The sequence below is a fragment of the Rhinopithecus bieti genome, unplaced genomic scaffold (genome assembly GCF_001698545.2).
Source record: "Rhinopithecus bieti isolate Rb0 unplaced genomic scaffold, ASM169854v2 scaffold_18477, whole genome shotgun sequence".
Taxonomy (NCBI): domain Eukaryota; kingdom Metazoa; phylum Chordata; class Mammalia; order Primates; family Cercopithecidae; genus Rhinopithecus; species Rhinopithecus bieti.
The window spans coordinates 651,180-670,250 of record NW_016809209.1 but is presented as its reverse complement, the minus strand read 5'-3'; the positions used below and the strand labels follow the sequence as shown (position 1 = coordinate 670,250).

Genomic DNA, 19,071 nt, shown 5'->3' with positions numbered 1-19,071 from the left:
CGGGGCTGTAAGTGCTTCCGGGGTCAGGAAGGTAGTGACGTCATGGGTAAACAGGTTCTGTAGCCGTGGCAGCGGCCGTGGCAGGCTAACTGGGTACCGGCTACCGCTGACCCGGGAGAAGCTGCCTGTCTACATCAGCCTGGGCTGCAGCGCGCTGCCGCCGCGGGGCCGGCAGGTAGGCTGACCTCGGGTCGGGGGATGCGGGCGGACCAGGGGCGAGAGGAGCCTGACAGGCCCGCGTCCTGAGGAAAGAGCCCGGGCGGAGAGAGACGTGGGAATTCCGCCCCACTCTCCGGGGGCGCTTTCACACCCAGGTTAGGCCTGGAGTTTGACGCGTTGATGCTTGCCACGATCTTACGAGGAAACTGCGGCTCGGATAAGTTCGGGGAGTTTACATAGTAAAGAGTCGGCTCGCAGTACCTCGCATGCATCTGGGAGAGCCGGGGCTCACAAATTATGCGACCGCCTCATGCTCAGGGAACTTAGTCCCAGCTCTTGGGTCAGGTGTTGCTCAGATGCTCAGACACGCGTGTGTTGGGAGTTGGTAGAGAATCTGTGAACTCTTTCCCTGCACCCCTTCTTCCATCTTACCTATCTCTTTAAGCCAGCCCCTCCAATCAGATAGGTGGGCCAAGCCAGATTCATGGGAGTCATGCCTGACTTGTTTTTCTCTTATCCCAAAAGCCCCACATTCAGTCAGTCCATTACTAAGCCCCAATCACCTCGACTTACAAAACATCTCAACTCGGAATACTTGTCTTCAGCTGCCAGCCTTGGTTACTGTAATGGTCTCCTGTTTCCACGGTCATTCATTCTGCAAACATTTACTGAGTGCCAGTTATGTGTGGGCACCATGCTAGGTGCTAGGGTTAGAGTGATGAACAAGAAGGTAGTTGGGGCCTTGCCCTCTCTTGTTCCCTCCAATCCGTTCTCCAGGCTGAGAAAGAATAATCTAAGTCTGATTTTGTTGGTTTGCTGAGAACTCTCTGGCTGCCCGTTACCCTTCTGATAAAATCCAAGCTCATTACTGCGTCTTTCAGAGCCTTCCGTGATCCAGCTGTTGCCTCCCTGTCTAGCCTCATTCTGTTCGCTTCTCTTGCTCAGTCTCAGTTCTCGGAATGCATCAAATTTCCTGTTGCCTCAGGATCTTCACGTATGTTTCCTTCTGCCTGCAATGCCTTGCTTCCCTTTCACTTGACAAACTTTTGGACAGTCTTTAGGTCTGTTTAAGTGTCATTTTTTCAGAAGGCCTCTGTAGGCACTCCCCTCATTCCGCCCCCCATGAACCGTGTCCTGCCGCACTTCACATAGCACCATGTACTTTTCCTTATACTAATACCACGATTTGTGATTATTTGTTTACCATCTGTCCAGAGGCGTTGTTTTCACTAGTCTGTCCCCAGAGCAGGGACTCAGTGGATGTTTCTGAATAAATGTGTGCTCTCAGGGAAGGGAGTGGAAGTTGAAACAGATATTTGTTTGCTTCCTCATGTTGCTCGAATCTTTCTGGAGCAGCTGGTCAGATTAATGACCTGTAGCTGCGAAAGACATTTTTTTTTTTTTTGAGACAGGGTCTCACTGTGTTGCCGAGGCTGGAGTGCAGTGGTGTGAACACAGCTCACTGCAGCCTCCACCTCCTGGGCTCAAGCGATCTTCCCAGCTCACCTTCCCAAGTAGCTGGGATTACAGGCGCATGTCACCAGGCCTGGCTATCTTAAAAATTTTTTGTGGAGACGGTATTTCGCCACATTGCCCAGGCTGGTTTCAAACTCCTATGCCCAAATGATCCTCCCACCTCAGCCTCCCAAAGTGCTGGGATTATAGGCATGAGCTACCGCACTGGCCAGATCTTTTAAAAAAGCCCTATTTTAAGGAAGCTACAGATGAACACAGTGCTTCAAAAGGATGATGCTAGCTCACTTACATCAGTGGATTCCAGTGAGGCCAAAGGCCAGAGTCATCTACAGACAGCTCATAGACACATATTAGTTGGCCCATGCAGTGTTGGATGTGGGTTTTCCCCCTTAAAATTTTTGAATTACATACCAACATTGAGAATTGGATTTCTGGTCCTCTTAAAAACCAGAAGTTCTGGCCGGGTGCGGTGGCTCACGCCTGTAATCCCAGCACTTTGGGAGGCTGAGGTGGGTGGATCACGAGGTCAGGAGTTTTGAGACCAGCCATGGCCAACATGGTGAAACCCCATCTCTACTAAAAATACAAAAATTAGCTGCGCAAGGTGTCAGGCACCTGTAATCCCAGCTACTCAGGAGGCTGAGGCAGGAGAATTGCTTGAACCCTGGAGGTAGAGGTTGTAGTGAGCCGAGATCATGCCACTGCACTCCAGCCTGGACAGTGGAGTAAGACTCCTTCTCAGAACAACAACAACAACAACAACAACAACAAAAGACCCAGAAGTTCTAGAAACAGTGAGACTTGATGATTTTCGAGCCATTGCTCCTCTTGTGGCACACCTGCCCTGGACAGCCACCCCCAGAATCACCCCATTCAGAACAGGACTTCTCTAAGGAAGCCAAAAGGGAAACAGCTGAGGCTGGGGCAGTGGGGCAGAGGGAAAGGGCTGGTGCAGGTCCAAGTGATGGTAGACTTTGGAGCACCTGCGTTTTAGAATTGGCATAGCAGCTAATTGGTAGATGTAACTAGCATTGCCTCCCTTTTTAAACAGGTCATATGATGTCTATTTTTAATTTGTTGTGTGTGCGTGTGCGTGTGTGTGTGTTTGAGCCAGAACGAGGGTGAGTTTTCAGTATTTCCTTCCCAGAATTGAGGCATCCTTTGGAACAGAAATACAAAGTGGCTTGGAAAGGGAGAAGATACCTTTGTTAGTTCTCTGTTGCCTACAGAAAAAATCGTAACTCCTTAGCTTGGCATACAGGGTCTTCCTGGTCTGGCTCCAGCTCACCTTTCCAGCTCCATCCTTTTTCCTTTCATCCTTAGATGGGGCAGGCCTTTGTTCATGCTGTTTTCTCTGCTTGGAATACCTATCCCTGGCCTCCTGCCTTGATATGTTCTTGCTGATACTTCATTCCTTTTTGTGTTTTCTGCTAGAAAGAGAATAACCCAACTTTGATTCCCAATTCAGGCAAGCATACATTTTGAGTAATATTCTTACTCCTGACTTTGTATTTTTTAACCATAATTTTTAATTCACTCAGATTTCTTTTATTTGTTTTTTGTGTTGTTCCAGTATATGTATTTGAGAAGCCTTCTCATGTGCTTTTGGGTACATAACTGGTGATATATAAAGTAAATACACTTATGACTCACAACTTAGTTCAGATGTCACTCCTTCTTTAATGGCTGTGTCCTCCTCCGGCTCTTTACTGATATTTCTAAACAAGCATTTAACACAGTGTGATTTTTCAGTTTCTGTGTCTGTCTTCCTCCAGCTGAACTATGCGCTCTTCAGGGCGGGCACCGTGTTGCATTCATCTTTGTACCCCCAGCATCTAGCAGTGTTGGCATGTAGTAGGCACTCAAGAAATGTGTGTTGAATGAACGATGCCTGTGACAAGCAAGCGGACTTTATTCTTTCCTGACCCTTGCTCCTATGACACACCTCCTCCTGACTGCCACTGTCACTCCTTCAGAGCAGAATTCCTCTAGGAAGTCTGGATGGGAAACAGGTGAGGCTCAGAGAGGTGTTGGCAGAGGGAATGGGGAGCCTTTGGAACATCTGGGTTTTTGGCATTGGTGTCCAAGGGCAGGAACGGGGTTGGCTTGGCAGTAGGCATTTCATTGGGTGCTAGGAAGTGATGAGGAATTGGGCCGGTTTCTTTGCAGCCATGGCCAAGGACATCCTGGGTGAAGCAGGGCTGCACTTTGATGAACTGAACAAGCTGCGGGTGTTGGACCCAGAGGTTACCCAGCAGACCATAGAGCTGAAGGAAGAGTGCAAAGACTTTGTGGACAGTGAGTATTGGGGAGATACCATGTCACTCAGCTTTGAGCTGCTATTCCAACTGTACCCCAGGCTCATCTTGGCCCTGCCACAGTGGAGCTGCTGGCTCCCTGGAGGTTGAATCTGGCATCTGTGAGTTCCCATGTGCCACCCTTCTCTGCCTGCCCTCGTGCTCTCATGTGTCCCCAACAGAGCACCAGTCAAACCAAACACTTGGATGGGGAGGGTGTTTTTAGATATGCCATCTTTCATTTCTTGCTCTTAGAAACCTTAAACTTTCTGGGAACATAACCATGACTTCAGGGTGAGAAATAGAATTATGTACTCCTGATTTGATTTCTTCAGAGGAAGTCTTAGTGGCAGGTTCTCTGTTATTTGGAGTTAGAAGTGATAAGTGAAGTTTCTAGAAGCAGCTCAACAGACTTACTGAAGTCATCTTTTGGCTAGAAATCTTCAGGAAGCCTCCTGTCCCAGCAGCCAAGTAAGCCCAGTGCATTCAGTACAGAGCCCGATCTAGCTAGAGCAAGGGATTTCTGAGCTTTCTGAGGGCTTCCTAGGTTGTGGAGAGAGCTGATTAGTGAAAGGTAGCTTGGGTTCTGTCACTAACCTTCTGTGATTGATGTGCCATGCACACACCTCTCTGGGCCTTAGTTTTCCCTCAGTAAGTTGTGTTTCTGTCACATCCAGGACATTGGAGAAAGTGAGCGGGAGATTAGGCACTTAATGCTGTGAGCTCTGTATTTTCTGTGGTTACAAGTGGGAAGCCCCCATCCCCACTGTTAATTGAAATCTGGTGTCATACCTGTAGCTAGTCCAGAGGCAGCACTTGTGTCCTGAGGCTGCCCTTTTGTGAACAACAGTGCTTCCTGTCATTCCTGGGGAAGCAGGGTTGGGGTCTGTCTGGAGGATGAGCCCAGCAAGGGCCTAGTGCTTTCATAGCCTGAGGTCATAGCAGCTGGTTGGCTCAGTGGGGACACAAGGTCCGGGTATGCCCTGGTCCAGCTGGCCACCCTTCTCTAGGTTCAGACCAAGGGTAGGAGACAGGCCAATAGGCACCAAAGTGTTTAAGTGACAGGGTCTCGCTATGTTCCCCAGGCTGGAATGCAGTGGCAGTTCACAGGCATGATCACACATCCTCTAACTCCTGGGTTCAAGTGATCCTCCCACCTCAGCCTCCTGAGTAGCTGGGACTACAGGTGCTCGCCACCATGCCTGGCTCACACCAAACTATTTTGACACAAATTAGAAGGGGCAGTCAGCTCTGCCCTCGCACTGCCTCAGCACTCTACCGAAGGGGAGTGATGAGACTGAGGAAATATTTTATTTTTTGTTCTTTTTCTGAAAGAAATTGGCCAGTTTCAGAAAATAGTTGGTGGTTTAATTGAGCTTGTTGATCAACTTGCAAAAGAAGCAGAAAATGAAAAGATGAAGGTAAGATCAGCATGTCTTCTGCCTACGTCTTGGCCTGGGACCCTAGTTTGCTACCCTCTCATCTTTCTTCCCTCTTGATTTGTTTAGAGGGGTGGGTGGGTGAGTTTTTATTTAAGATTTTAAGGCTGGGCGCGGTGGCTCAAGCTTGTAATCCCAGCACTTTGGGAGGCCGAGATGGGCGGATCACGAGGTCTGGAGATCGAGACCATCCTGGCTAACACAGTGAAACCCCGTCTCTACTAAAAAATACAAAAAACTAGCCGGGCGAGGTGGCGGGCGTCTGTAGTCCCAGCTACTCGGGAGGCTAAGGCAGGAGAAGAGCGTAAACCCGGGAGGCGGAGCTTGCAGTGAGCCGAGATAGCCCACTGCACTCCAGCCTGGGTGACAGAGTGAGACTCCGTCTCAAAAAAAAAAAAAAAAAAAAAGATTTTAATAACTTTCTAGTCCAACCTAACTCTACTGACTTACGCCAGTCTTTTATTTTCCTTGTATCTTTTTTTTTTTTTTTTTTTTGAGACAGAGTCACCCAGGCTGGAGTGCAGTGGCACAATCTCGGCTCACTGCAACCTCCGCCTCTCAGGTTCAAGAGATTCTCCCACCTCAGCCTCCCAAGTAGCTGGGACTACAGGTGTGCACCAACACACCCAGATTAGTTTTTTGTTTTTTGTTTTTTTTTTGAGATGGAGTTTTTTCTTGTTGCCCAGGCTGGAGTGCAAGGGTGCGATCTTGGCTTACTGCAACCTCCGCCTCCGGGGTTCAAGTGATTCTCCTGCCTTAGCCTCCCAGGTAGCTGGGATTACAGGCATGCACCACCACGCCTGGCTAATTTTGTATTTTTAGTAGAGATAGGGTTTCTCCATGTTGGTCAGGCTGGTCTCGAACTCCCAACCTTAGGTGATCCGCCTGCCTCAGCCTCCCAAAATGCTGGGATTAAGGTGCGAGCGACCGCACCCAGCCGTTTTTTTTTTTGTATTTTTAGTAAAGACAGGGTTTCACCATGTTGGTCAGGCAAACTCCTGACCTCAAGTGATCTGCCCACCTTGGCCTCCCAAAGTGCTGGGATTGATTGCAGGCGTGAGCCACCACACCTGGCCTCCTTTCATCTTCATATCAGCACTGATGTAGATGGTTTTATCCTTATTTTATAAATGAAGAAATGAAGGTGTACATAGCATGATTGGTGAAAGGCACAAGGCTGAATGGCACCACCAAATGTGCTATTGTGCCTGTGTCCCCGGCTCTAGGAATACTCCTAGACATGTCTCAAAGCTGCCGTCAAGTTCTTGAGGCACTTTGTGATCAGTAGGTTAATCCTTCTGACTTAACCCAAAAGCTTTGGGGCTCCACTTTCTTTTCCTTTCTGGAGACTGACATAGCTCCCAGATGACCCCTCCCCACTTTGAGGACTTGATGCTGTAGATGGTTTTAATGAAGCCATGGCCTTCTCTGGCAATACTGTAGGCCATCGGTGCTCGGAACTTGCTCAAATCTATAGCAAAGCAGAGAGAAGCTCAACAGCAGCAACTTCAAGCACTAATAGCAGAAAAGAAAATGCAGCTAGAAAGGTAAGAAGTCATGATGTAAAGCAAGTTCTTTACACAGCTGAATTTCCACTCTTCCTTCTGGAATGATCACTTCTTGTCCTTACTCTTCATCATTGTTTTCCCAGGAATAGCATCTCACTTGTCATCCTGATTTGAAGATTTTTAAAAATAAAATTACATTTGATGGGAAGGAAATAGAAAACTTAATATCAAACCACCTCTAGTAGTTTGAGCATGAAAGGGTCTACGAAGTTGGCTGGCTCTCTGAAAGAAGACTTTCCTAGGGCTGGAGATTTCTCATGGGTGGCTCTGGGTAGGGCTTTGCCTCTTTCTTTCTTCATTCTGAACTCACACCATTTCTTGAAATCATTTAAACCTCTATATCCTTCTCTAGAAGAATTAAGTCTGTGGTTTACTTCATCTTTTTTTCAGGGCCTCTAACAATTTTGTTTTTCAGGTATCGGGTTGAATATGAAGCTTTGTGTAAAGTAGAAGCAGAACAAAATGAATTTATTGACCAATTTATTTTTCAGAAATGAACTGAAAATTTCACTTTTATAGTAGGAAGGCAAAACAAAAAAAGCCCCTCAAAACCAAGAAAACCTCTGTAGCATTCCAGCGGCTTGACCAATGACCTGTCACAAGAGGTGGCGTGTAAGGAACGCAGCCCCCTGAAGACAGCACTACAAGTCCGGGGGAGCCAGTTTTAAACATCAGTGCACAGCTGCTGCTGGTGGCCCTGCAGTGTACGTTCTCACCTCTTATGCTTAGTTGGAACTAAGCAGTTTGTAAACTTTCATCCTTTTTTTGTAAATTCACAAAGCTTTGGAAGGATAATACATTTTTGTTTTCAAATGGCTTGATGTACCTTTTTTCCCGTTGCCCTTGAAATATGTTTAACCCCTCGTGAGAGAACCCTGGATTCTCTAGCCCCCGTCCACAAAACAAACCAGGCAGTGGTCAGCAGCTACCTTTATTTGGATCACACATGTGAGTCAGACAGCACCACTACTCAGACCAATATGGCTTGTGAGCAAAATGGGTGAAAATAGAGGGAACTGACCGGGACCTGTTGTCTAACATCATTTTAAGGTTGGACTTGAGCAAAGACTTAGAGAAAGCTGATGGAATGCCAAGCATCAACTTGAAGGACCCTCTATGCACACAGTGGATGTTATGCCTGGCTGTAGCCACCTTCCCTTCTGAGAACAAGATGGGAACCACTGAAGTGTATTAAAGGATTAAGTTATCCACTAGGAAGCATACTAGCATACCAGATCAGCCTTGAGATGCTAGACTTTAGATACAGGAACCTGTGTCAGGTGGCTTCTAGAAATGTGGAAGACTAAGATTTAGAAATAGAATAAAGTAACTTAAAAACAAACAAAAACCTTCCAGGATGATCTGTTTACAACAGCAACAAAAACATTTTCCAGTTTAATCCATTTCTCACTGAAAGTCATTGTTGGGCTGACCCTTAAGGAAAACTAAGTTTAAACTTCTTTGTATAGTATTTTTTCTTTTTTCCTTAGGTTAGAGGTGGGGACAAAAAAACATTGATATAGTTTTGAATTAACGTTAAAGAGGCAAAATTTCACATTTAAAATGGCCCAAAATGTACTGTTCATTTTGCTGACAGGTGGTAACATGCTTGAGAATCAGGTGTGGAGGGTTTAGTCATAAGCATATATGCTGTAGGTCAGGTGACTTATGAACATGTCAAACAGGCCATGTTCTTTAGCAGTTTCTGGTCTGGTCCTGCTTTTAGGAATCCTGCAGCGGAACTCAGGCACACGGGTATTTGGTACTACTTCCTTATAACCTAGCCCACACCCCTTTGCCCACTCTCAAGCTGATCGGTCTGTTCATCCCAGTGCCCTTAGAAGGTGAAGGTTTGGGCTGGGCCCAGTGGTTGACGTCTGTAATCCCAGCACTTAGGGAGACTGAGGTGGGCCGATCACTTGAGCCTAGGTGTTCGAGACCAACCTGGGCAACATGGCAAAACCCCGTCTCCACAAAAAAAAAAAAAAAAAATAGCCATACATGTTGGTACACGCCTGCAGTTCCAGCTACTTGGGAGGCTGAGGAAGATAGCTTGAGCCCCGGAGGCAGCGGTTGCAGTGAGCTGAGATCATGCCACTGCCCTTTACTCCAGCCTGGGCAACAGAGTGAGACTTTTTTAAAAAAAAAAAAAGGTGAGGGTTTGACGTGGTTCCTGACACCATCTTGCTCTTGTGCATTGCTGCCAGTGTTTCAAATGCTGCTGAAGATGTGGATTCTGAGCAGTGTTCCTTGTATTGTATCCAACAAGCAACCACCCTGTAGGCATCTCTACCCTGAGCCAGTGGTTGTTTCCTTCATTTTTTTTTTCTTTTCTCCTCATACTTGTAATAGGGGCTCCGCAACATGAAAATTAAAAGTATGAACGGGATGAGTAAGTAGGGGGCATAGACAGATATAAGCGTTAACCGTTCATGCAAAGTCTCAGGTCTTTGCCCCTTGAAACCACTGGCTTTGGAGAAATCCTCAAACAGAAATGTGGAGAGTATTGGAATTAAGGTCGTCATGGTGTGAACGGAGTAGATGATTGCAGGAGTTCGAATCCACTTGCAGCTTCCTGAGGTAGTCGGGAAAAGAAAAATGGTTAGGTCTGTTCATGACTCAAAGGTGTCCATGACCTTCCCACTGTCTCTGCCTGCCTGCTTTCTTCTACTCCTTTCTCCCAGTGGAAACTCAGAACTGGAAACCTGGATGTGCCACACTGCCCACCATGCAGATTTATGTGAAAGCTGACAGCTCGCCGAACAACCAAGAATATAACTCAGAACATAACTCAGCAAAACTCTAGGGCAATAAAACTGCCATTACCTGTTAAAACCTGTGTGGGATAAAATCCAAGGGGAGGGAAATCCCTGCCCCATGGTATCTGTTTGTTCAGTAATTATATATAGGTGAGAGGATCAGGAGTCAGATTCAGTGACCCCAGGGGATGCCAATGGGAAACAAGCATTTTCAGCGGTTCTAGCTTCGTTATCAAGTACACGTGTATGGTCACCTTTTTTAAAAAGCATTGATTATGAGAACACTAAGAATAATTTTAAAATGAGAAGCATGTTAGGGATTCGCCTGATGCTACAGCTTATAAGTCAGTATGATACTATCCAACGCAGAGAAATAAAAGCCAACAAAAAGAGAAATTAATTCTGTTGGGGAACAAAACAAAAGGGAACAAGCTCATCGTTTAAGTGGTCTCAGGTTTCATGTGTATGCAAGGGATTTCTAGACGACTGAGGCAGCCGTGCAGCCCCACTGACCACGGACATGAACCTGAGCCACACTAATGTCCTTTTACAAGATCTACCCTGGTTATTTCCCCCCAGATCCTATGGCATCCTCCCACAAACTATGGGGACCATCCCCTTCCCTTTGGAGATACTTTCCCAAAAGATTTCTGGGACCTGATTTCTGGGTAAAAATGGGATTTTCCCACCATTTACCAACCTTTGAGGAAGGCATACGTTGCAATGGGAAAGAAAGGCAGCTGAAACACAAGCTCGCAAAACAGAAAGGACTTAAACCAGGCTGGGGGCTCCTGCAGCAGCGGGTCTTTGAACTCCTTAGCATACCACTTCAGCAGGTTTCTAAACTGAAAAAGAAAATGATCATGATGAATTACAGCCACCTGGCCTCAACAGGCTGGGTTCTAGCTCATTTAAAAATACACTGGAGGAGCCTGTCATTAATTAGCACCCCCAACCCCAGCAGCAGATGGCATGTCCAGCTGGCTTTTGTGACACCGCCTAGATGGTCTTTTAATAAAAACTTACTATCCCTAACTCAAATGTTCCCTTCTCTGTGAAGTTTTCTCAACTCTTCTAGCCCCTTCTTTGTGCTACCCAGCATCTGTTCATAATTCCAAGATAACATATCCAGATGTGTTGGCCACTGTCAGGAGCAACAATAAGTATCTGGCACTTAGTAGGCACTCAGGGTGTTCGCTGAATGAACAAATGTGACATTTCTGCCAACAATATCATTCTTTGTTTAAAAAAAAACGTGAAAACCATCCTGACACTTTCCCTTTTGCAATGACAACCACACACCAAGCTCCAAAGGCCAGATTCCCTCAAATGCAGAAATGAATTTCTCTCTTCTTTTCTGGGGGTGGGGGTGGGAGTGAAAGGGGAAGTAAATCTATAACCTCTGTGGTGATGTAATTTTGGACACTTTAATTCCAATATGGCAAACAAGTTCCTTATCATTCTTAACTCGCCTAATTCTAATTTTTGGTTTTTAGGAGACAGAATTTTAGTGGAAGAACAAACTCTGCCCCAAACTACAAACTACCTAGTAGCTTCTTGGTTATGCAGGGATTTAGCGTCTCAGTTCTAGCTTGGGCCCCACGCTTCTAATTACCCTGTCAAATAAAAAGGATGTGGATCCATGCCGACCTGGCTACAGGCAGAGAAAAGCAGAGTTTAAGGCTGCCCATCTTGGGCTTTTATAGGAGCCCAAAGCCTAGTGCTCTTGGCTCTATGTGGACTACTAAACGTCTGTCACATCACATTTTACCTCCTAGATGTGGCATTGTCCTGACACAGAGGCCTTCAAAGACAAATCAGTCTTGATATTATGATTAATAAAGGCAACTCCAGGGTAAGAATTTATCTTACAATGGAAAATCCAAGAATATTTTTCCTGTTAATTTTTAATCAAAAGATAAAGGCTCACTATTGTGAAATAGAAGCCCCACTGCTGCAAGAGCACTTTAAGCAAACATCCAGAAACAAATATCCTGTTAGCATATTTTTAATTTCAGAAAGGCTCTGGCTAGATAACCAATTTATTGACCAAAGGATCTCCAAATTTGTACTGAATTTGAAACTGAAATTCATAAGCACTTTTCTGGATGGGAATGTGGTTTGAATAGGATTGAATTGGTAGGAAACACAAAGGCTAAGTCACTGTCCCTCTCCAGGGTTCTATTTCCTCATCTATAAAATAAGCAAAGATGTTTTCTTAAGATCCCTTTTTTTAAGCGCTTTTTTAGATTTTTTTTTTTTTTTTTTTTTTTTTTTCTGAGACGGAGTCTCTGCCTGCCGCCCAGGCCGAGTGCAGTGGCCGCCTCCTCAGCTCACTGCAAGCTCCCGCCTCCCGGGTTCACGCCATTCTCCTGCTCAGCCTCCCGAAGTAGCTGGGACTACAGGGCCCGCCTCGTCGCCCGGCTAGTTTTTTGTATTTTTTAGTAACGAGGACGGGGTTTCACCGTATTAGCCAGGATGGTCTCGATCTCCTGACCTCATGATCCGCCCGTCTCGGCCTCCACCAAAGTGCTGGGATTGACAGGCTTGACGCCCACCGCGCCCGGCCCGCTTTTAGATTTTAAAATACTGATACTGGATGAAACTACCTGCTTTAAAAGATTGACTGTAAAATTATTATTTTTGAGACAGTCTCTGTTGCCCAGGCTGCTGGAGTATGGTGATTTGATCTCGGCCCACTGCTGCCTCAACATCCCGGGCTCAGATGATTCTCTCACCTCAGCTTCCCCAGTAGCTGGGACTACAGGTATGCACCACCAAGCTGAGCTAATTTTCTGTAGAGATGGGGTTTCGCCGCATTGCCCAGGCTGGTTTCGAACTCCTGGGCTCAAGCGATCCTCTTGCTTCAGCCTCCCAAAGTACTGGGATTACAGGTGTGAGTCACTGCACCCGGCCTGACTGCAAAATGTAAGAAGCATTCTCAGAGGTCAGGCCCGGTGGCTCATGCCTATAGTCCCAGCACTTTGGGAGGTCAAGGCAGGTGGATTGCCTGAGGTCAGGAGTTGGAGACCAGCCTGGCCAACATGGTGAAACCCCGTCTCTACTAAAAATACAAAACTTAGCTGGGTGTGGTGGCTCACGCCTATAATCCCAGATACTCTGGAGGCTGAAGCAGGAGAATCGCTTGAACCCAGGAGGTGGAGGTTGCAGTGAGCTGAGATAGAGCCACTGCACTCCAGCCTGGGTGACAGAGCGAGACCCCATCTCAAAAAAAAAAAAAAAAAGGCATTCTGGCTATTTGAACTTCATTTTCTATTCAATTTGCATACCTCTCTGATCCAACTATTTCGTAAATTGAGGCAGACTTGTACAGCACTTTAATTTCTAAGGCCTACAAGATGAGATCAGCGAAATTTAAAAAACCTTATCACCCAGATACCGTAATAATGAATTAATATAATTGTAACCAACCATCTTACACAGTCATATACCTGCCACCTGATGCCAGAATGAGGCTGGGACTAATTGTGAGTAGGAGAGTAGAAAGCCTAGGCACCTGGCAGACGGGCGAGGCGGGTAGGACCTGGGGAAGAGTGCCTGGCTTTAGGCAAGGCCTTTAATCTCCCTACACTTGTGTCCCCATCAATAAAACAGAGCCAGTAATAGTGCCTACTTCACTATTGGTAAGATAGTGACTTAATATATGTAGTCTTTAAAATAATAGCTAGCACATAATGATTACTTAATTGAATATAATTAATACATATTTGGAGATATTCAAGTTTAATCCCATTAAAATCACAGCTCACAACTGGTCATTAAAAATTATTAGCTATGACCTCCCCACGAAAGGTAATGAAACTGTTTACATTTATACCTGACTCACATTTGACTCAACTCACCCTTGTTATCCATTAAAAGATGCACCTGGCCTGCACACATGGCTCTCTAAAGCAGGGGTTCCCACTCACCAATCTTGTATTTCTGTAAGTTAGAATGGGAATACAGACTGATTTCAGAGCCAGATGCTCACTTGTTTTTCCTTATTTTTACCAGACGCAATGTTATCCAGCTGCAAATGATACTACAAAACGCTTCCCATCCTCTCCTTTCCATTTTCTTATCCAAACTCAATTCTTACTGTTTCATAATAAAATAAGAGTTTTTCCAGGCCAGGCACGGTGGCTCACACCTGTAATCCCAGCACTTTGGGAGGCCGAGGCAGGCAGATCGCCTGAGGTCAGGAGTTTGAGACCAGCCTGGCCAACATGGTGAAATGCTATCTCTAAAAAAATATGAAAATTAGCCGGGCATGGTGGCATGCACATGTAATCCTAGCTACTCGGGAGGCTGAGGCAGGAGAATTGCTTGAACCCGAGAAGCAGAGGTTGCAGTGAGCTGAGATCGCACCACTGCATTCCAGCCTGGGCGACAGAGACTGTCTCAGAAAAAAAAAAAGAAAGAAAAGAAAATTAAAAAAAATAAGAGTTTTCCAAGCAGTGATTTGGTGCAATCCAAGAAAAAAAATTTATTTTGCAAATTCCAGCCCAACCACTAGGTGATCTCCTACAGGCTTTTAGCTCCAGGGAAAAATTCCTTCTACTTCGGGAAGAAAACAACAGACGTTACATTTTGGCATTTTTCAAAGAGAATGTGAGAATAATTCAAGACTTTTATTATTATTTGCCCCATAGAGAAGTAACAAAATCAGCATTTCCTACACCAAAGCAACAAGAATGGAGGCACAGACCTTCCATGCCAGGATGCCCCCGTGCTAATGCCTTCAAACATCATCACACACACAGATACACACAACCAGGATGCCCCTGTGCTAATGCCTAACATCACATCAGACACACACACACACACACGTTCTGGCCAGATGCTGCCTGCACTGGCCCTTGGGCCTTCTGCAGTAAGTCAGGATTAAAAAAATAAAGCTGATGCTGGGAATGGTCGGTCACGCCTGTAATCTCAGCACTTTGGGAGGCTGAGGCAGGAGGATGGCCTGAGCCCAGAAGACCAGCCTGGGTAACATAGTAAGACATCATCTCTATAAAAAATACAAAATTAGCCATAATTTTTTATTATAGGTGTGCACCTATGGTCCTAGCTACTCAGGAGACAGGTGGGAGGATCTCTTGTGCTCAGGAGTTCAAGGCTGTGGTAAGCCATGACTGCATCACAGCACTGCAAGCCTGGGTGACAAAGGACCCTGTTTCTAAAAAAAGGACTGAGGAAATTTTATCACATTTAAACATTTAAATGGGATATTTATGATATTATGCTGAGCACCTTTTAAGTGTATTTTGTTAGGGGTGAGCAAGATGGGCTTGTGGGAATGGCACATCCAGCAAGGATAAAGAAATCAACAGCTGTGAAGTCTGGAATGGCTACATGGAGTAGCAGGCTAATTACGAAGTATTAAAAGGTCCTAAAACACCAGAGACAGGCAGCCTGCCTGAGTACCGCTGGCCACACAGGTTTCAAAAACCACAGATAGGCCAACACTGTAGTAGATTTTCCTTTCTTTAGGGCAATTAATGGTTACTGCAGAGCTGCGATGACCTCTTCGGTTTTCAGGAAGAGTCTGTACTATCTGGCCCTGTAGTAGGCTGAATAATGACCCCCAAAGATAAACACATCCTATTCCCTGGAACCTGTGACTGTTACTTTATTTGGCAAAAGGGACTTTGCAGATGTAATTAAGGATTTTGAGATGGGAGATTTTCTGGGTTATCTGGTGCGCCCTGAATGTATGACAAGTGTCTTTATAAAAGCGAAGCAGAGGGAGCTCTGACTACAGAAAGGGTGGCAATGTGATGACCTGAAGCAGAGATTGAAGAGATGTGAACACAAGCCAAGGAACATTGGCAGCCACCAGAAAATGGAAGAGGCAAGAACCAAATTCTCCCCTGGAGCCCTCAGAAGGAGTGGGCCCTGCCTTGATTTGAGCACTGTAAGATTTCATTGTGAACTTCTGGCCTCCAGAACTGTAAACTATATTTGTGGTAACTACAACAGCAATATGAAAACGAACCCACCCTGTATACGTTTGAGCTTGTAATTTAACTCAACTCTCTCAACAGCTGAGGATACAGGGCCCTGACCCGCCCAAGTCACCACCAGTTCTTGGAAGAACCAAGTCCCCAGACCGCACCTTGCCTCATACTACCTACGCTTTTCCCACGCAAAAGGAGGCCAGAGGTCTTCCCGTTGTGTTTGGTTCTAGAAGCAAACAAAAGAGTGACTTACGGGAGTGGTGGAACATTCTTGAGCCGTGGCCTTTTTGGGAGAGTTAGGTCCCTTGAAAAGTCGATGGGAGCTATATTCTCCTTCCAGGAAACAAAAAAAATTTTGCACCCATTTTTGGGAGCTCATGACCCTCAGGTAAAGAACCTCTCCTCAGCAGAGAAAAAACATTTAAGGAGAAACAGAGGCAAAATAAAATCTTCAGGTAGACCAGTCAGTCCTGCCTACAGTTCTAGATAAGTTGGAGAAACAGAACTGAGGACAGGAATCCATGGAAGAAGGTCACAGGGTCCAGGCACGAGAAAAAAACCCAACGAACCGGGAAACTAAAACTGTAGCTTTGAAGAAAAAAACAAAGCAATAAAGCAGAGGTTGGGCTTAAAAGAATGCTCTCCAACAACCACGAAATCGGGATTTTCACCTTGTTTTTACTCGGGAGATCATTGTTACTCGAACCCAATATTGAAGAGCCAATCTGAAAAGATGGCAATTTACTCTCGAGCTCTGGAAGTTGCTGGAACCTGACCTTGAAGCAGTGACGATCTGTGAACGCCCCAGCTGCACCAACCAAGGCCCTAAACCTTCAGACAGGTCTATTTCTACTTGGACTTTTTCTCTGGGATCAGACTGGTATTTTAAAGCCCTTCCAAAAAAAAAAAAAAAAAGAAGCTTAAAGCAAACCTAACATGTGATTTTAGACACCACTTCATCCAGACTACTTCCCTCAGACACTGACAACCGGCCAGAGGTGGAATCGCGGGAAACCTTAAACTCAGGGAAGAAGTGACTTTAAAGGAAACAAAGCGTTCGCCCCTGCCGCTTGGGAGAAGGGTCTGGGTTACAGACAAAGCCCGAGGAAAACACAGAGCTAAAGTTTTTAGGGTTAGGAGCTGGGGAGGCATGGGCAGGACCCGAGGGAGGCGGCAGAACTGGAACCCAGGGTGGGCGAGCGCGGAGGAGGTGAAGGCCCTGTGGACGCAGGGCGCGGGAAAGCCTCGGAGGGCCGGGATAAGACAGGCGCCCCTCACCTCGACTGGGTAAAGCTCGCGCGGCAGCACCGCCTGCAGGTCCATGAACAGGGTGATGGGGATGTGGCTGAGAAAGTAGAGGCCCAGCAGCCACTCCACGCAGCGCCTGGTTGCCAGAACCCCCATCGTCCGTCGGTTGGGCCTGGACCAGCCGAAGTGAGAAGACGTGCCAAGTCCGCGCGCCTTCCCGGACCCACTTGCCTTGGTCGCCGCCCCGCCCCCTCGAGGGCTATGCATGCCGCTCCCATTGGCTGGCGAGAAGAGGAGGCTCGCGGACAGGGGGCGGCATTCCCAGCAGGGCGCATCCATTGGTCCGTATAAGTATAGCGCGTGGAGAAGGCGTCTCGTAAGCCGTTTCCATTGGCCGCCGAGAGCGCCGCGTGGGCGTAGCTTAGTCACGTCTTTCGGCGCGCGGCTACTCAGTGCAGATCGCGGATACGAGGGCGGGCCCTGCGTTTCCGTGCTGGCCGGGTGGTATCCTGGTCGCCGGGTGGTATCCTGGTCTCCGGGCGGCTGCCGGCGGTCCTCCCTTCCCTCGTGGCTCCGTTCGCTCGCTCTGTTCGTGTACTAGTGACCAGCGCCTGTGCTGGGCCTTGGTGCCCCCGTGCAGTGCGGACGTCACAGAGCAGGGGTCGCAGAGCGGGGCACGAGCGCCGCGGCGCAGGTTCCCGGCCCAGCCGCGGTTGCGGGTCTGGGGAGGCAGCCGGCCGCGGTGAACAAATAAGCAGACGGGAGGACTCGAGGGACGTAGGAGGCATTAAAATGGACAGGAATCCTCACCGGCTGTGGAGCATGAGGAAAGGTCAAGGATTCGTTCACTCGTTCAGCAAATACTGATGTTCAACTCCACGCTGGGCGTAGGCCTGTCTGGGGGCAGGATCGCCGAGGCTACCATTTGCTAAGAGGTGACACAGGGCAAGGGAGTGCGAGGAAGGAATGCAGCTTGGACTACGTGGACCTTGAGTGGGCTGCTGCGTTGGTTGGAGGAGGCAGTTGGGTGAGCCTGTCTGGAGAGGTAGGCTTGTGAGGCATCCGCCTTTGATGGCGAGCAGAGGGCCTGGGAGAGATCCTGGGGGAGCTCCAGCCTCGGGTCATGGGAGGCGGGGCCTAAGATAGGAGCAGACTAGCAGGAGACGATGTCACAGGGAGGGGCAGCCGTGTCAACACTGAGTGATGCCCACCTGTGGCCCTGTGAGGAACAGCTGTGTCGTGGGGGCAGGAGCCAGGGAGTGACAAAGTGGGGAAATGGAGGCAGGAAGTGTAGACAGCTGGTCACGAAGGGGAGGAGACATGGGGCAGTAGCTGGAGAGAGGCACTCGAGAGTTTATTTTTCAGGTGAGAAAGACTTGAGCTTTAGTTTGGACAATGGGAGAGGTTGCCCCTACTCGAGAAGAGCAGGAAATGCGGCTCAAAGCCCTGGAGGAGGCGGAGGGAATGGAAGGATTGGGGTGGGTTAGGTGGGTGCTCTGCGCTCCACCCAGCTGCCCCTTCCCTTGGGACGCTATGGGCTGGGACAGAGGGATTGTGGCAGTGTTGAAGACCCAGCTGAGGTGGGAGAGCCGCTGACCCAGAGGCCCCAGTCTCTCAGGCTGTGTGCTTTGCCCCAGTCTCTCAGGCTGTGTGCTTTGCATTTCTCTAGTGCGGGGGCCTACCCGGAAGAAGGCTGCTGGACCCCTACAGAGTTTGGGTTCAGGAAGACGAAAGGTGGTTTTGAAGAGTTGAACAAGAGTGATTGAGGTGCTGGAGGTTGCAGTTCAAGCTAGGCAGGGGGAGAGGGAGAGGTGAGGCCAAAGGGGGCTGTAAGACAGTGGAGGAGTGAATGGGTTTGAGACCTGCTGAGAAACACGTGCCAGCATGATGGGAGTCACTGGGCTGGAAGGGTGGGAGCTTATGAGGAGGGTGTGCAATACCTGAATTCCTGGGGTCAGTTAGAGGTTCTGCCCGTGGGAGTGTGCGACTGAAATGGAGTGGAGGGTAAGGTCTTTGGAGATGACGTCAAGGGAAGGCCACCCAGGGTGATGGTGGCGAAAATGCCACTGCACACGGGGGAGTAACTAGAAGGAAGGTGAGCATGGAATGACAGTGGAGGGGAAACTGTGTGGACATGGCCTCTAGGGGCCGGGAGGCTGCTG

General features: G+C 47.7%; 2 protein-coding genes across 7 annotated transcripts; one reads left to right on the top strand and one right to left on the bottom strand.

Moving 5' to 3' along the window:
* Nucleotides 1-20: 20 nt before the first annotated feature.
* Nucleotides 21-7,756, top strand: IFT20 (intraflagellar transport 20). Of its 5 annotated transcripts, none has more exons than XM_017888913.1 (6): nt 21-175; nt 3,612-3,647; nt 3,805-3,933; nt 5,268-5,353; nt 6,815-6,918; nt 7,431-7,756. In XM_017888913.1, the coding sequence occupies exons 3-6, from the start codon at nt 3,807-3,809 to the stop codon at nt 7,456-7,458; spliced, it is 345 nt and encodes a 114-aa protein (XP_017744402.1). In that variant the 5' UTR covers nt 21-175; nt 3,612-3,647; nt 3,805-3,806; the 3' UTR covers nt 7,459-7,756. The 5 variants fall into 5 exon arrangements, with proteins under 5 accessions (XP_017744402.1, XP_017744401.1, XP_017744398.1 ...); XM_017888912.1 differs by having other exon boundaries at nt 7,355-7,756; XM_017888909.1 differs by having other exon boundaries at nt 3,411-3,647; nt 7,355-7,756.
* On the bottom strand, nt 7,403-18,699 carry TMEM97 (transmembrane protein 97). Of its 2 annotated transcripts, none has more exons than XM_017888904.1 (3): nt 16,940-18,457; nt 10,399-10,543; nt 7,403-9,514 (listed from the first exon to the last, which is right to left on the bottom strand). In XM_017888904.1, exons 1-3 carry the CDS (start codon nt 17,246-17,248, stop codon nt 9,255-9,257), a joined length of 714 nt encoding a protein of 237 aa, XP_017744393.1. In that variant the 5' UTR covers nt 17,249-18,457; the 3' UTR covers nt 7,403-9,254. The 2 variants fall into 2 exon arrangements, with proteins under 2 accessions (XP_017744393.1, XP_017744394.1); XM_017888905.1 differs by having other exon boundaries at nt 7,855-9,514; nt 10,399-10,538; nt 16,940-18,699.
* Nucleotides 18,700-19,071: the final 372 nt, after the last annotated feature.

Bases quoted from the DNA above. Each gene is read 5' to 3' on its own strand.
- IFT20 (XM_017888909.1), top strand. From the start codon at position 3,572: ATGACACACCTCCTCCTGACTGCCACTGTCACTCCTTCAGAGCAGAAT. The intron at 3,648-3,804 runs GTGAGGCTCAGA...GTTTCTTTGCAG, and splicing joins GAAGTCTGGATGGGAAACAG to CCATGGCCAAGGACATCCTG. The intron at 3,934-5,267 runs GTGAGTATTGGG...TTTTTCTGAAAG, and splicing joins GTGCAAAGACTTTGTGGACA to AAATTGGCCAGTTTCAGAAA.
- TMEM97 (XM_017888904.1), bottom strand. From the start codon at position 17,248: ATGGATGCGCCCTGCTGGGAATGCCGCCCCCTGTCCGCGAGCCTCCTC. The intron at 10,544-16,939 runs GTGAGGGGCGCC...TTTCTTTTTCAG, and splicing joins GCGAGCTTTACCCAGTCGAG to TTTAGAAACCTGCTGAAGTG. The intron at 9,515-10,398 runs GTTGGTAAATGG...CGACTACCTCAG, and splicing joins AACGTATGCCTTCCTCAAAG to GAAGCTGCAAGTGGATTCGA.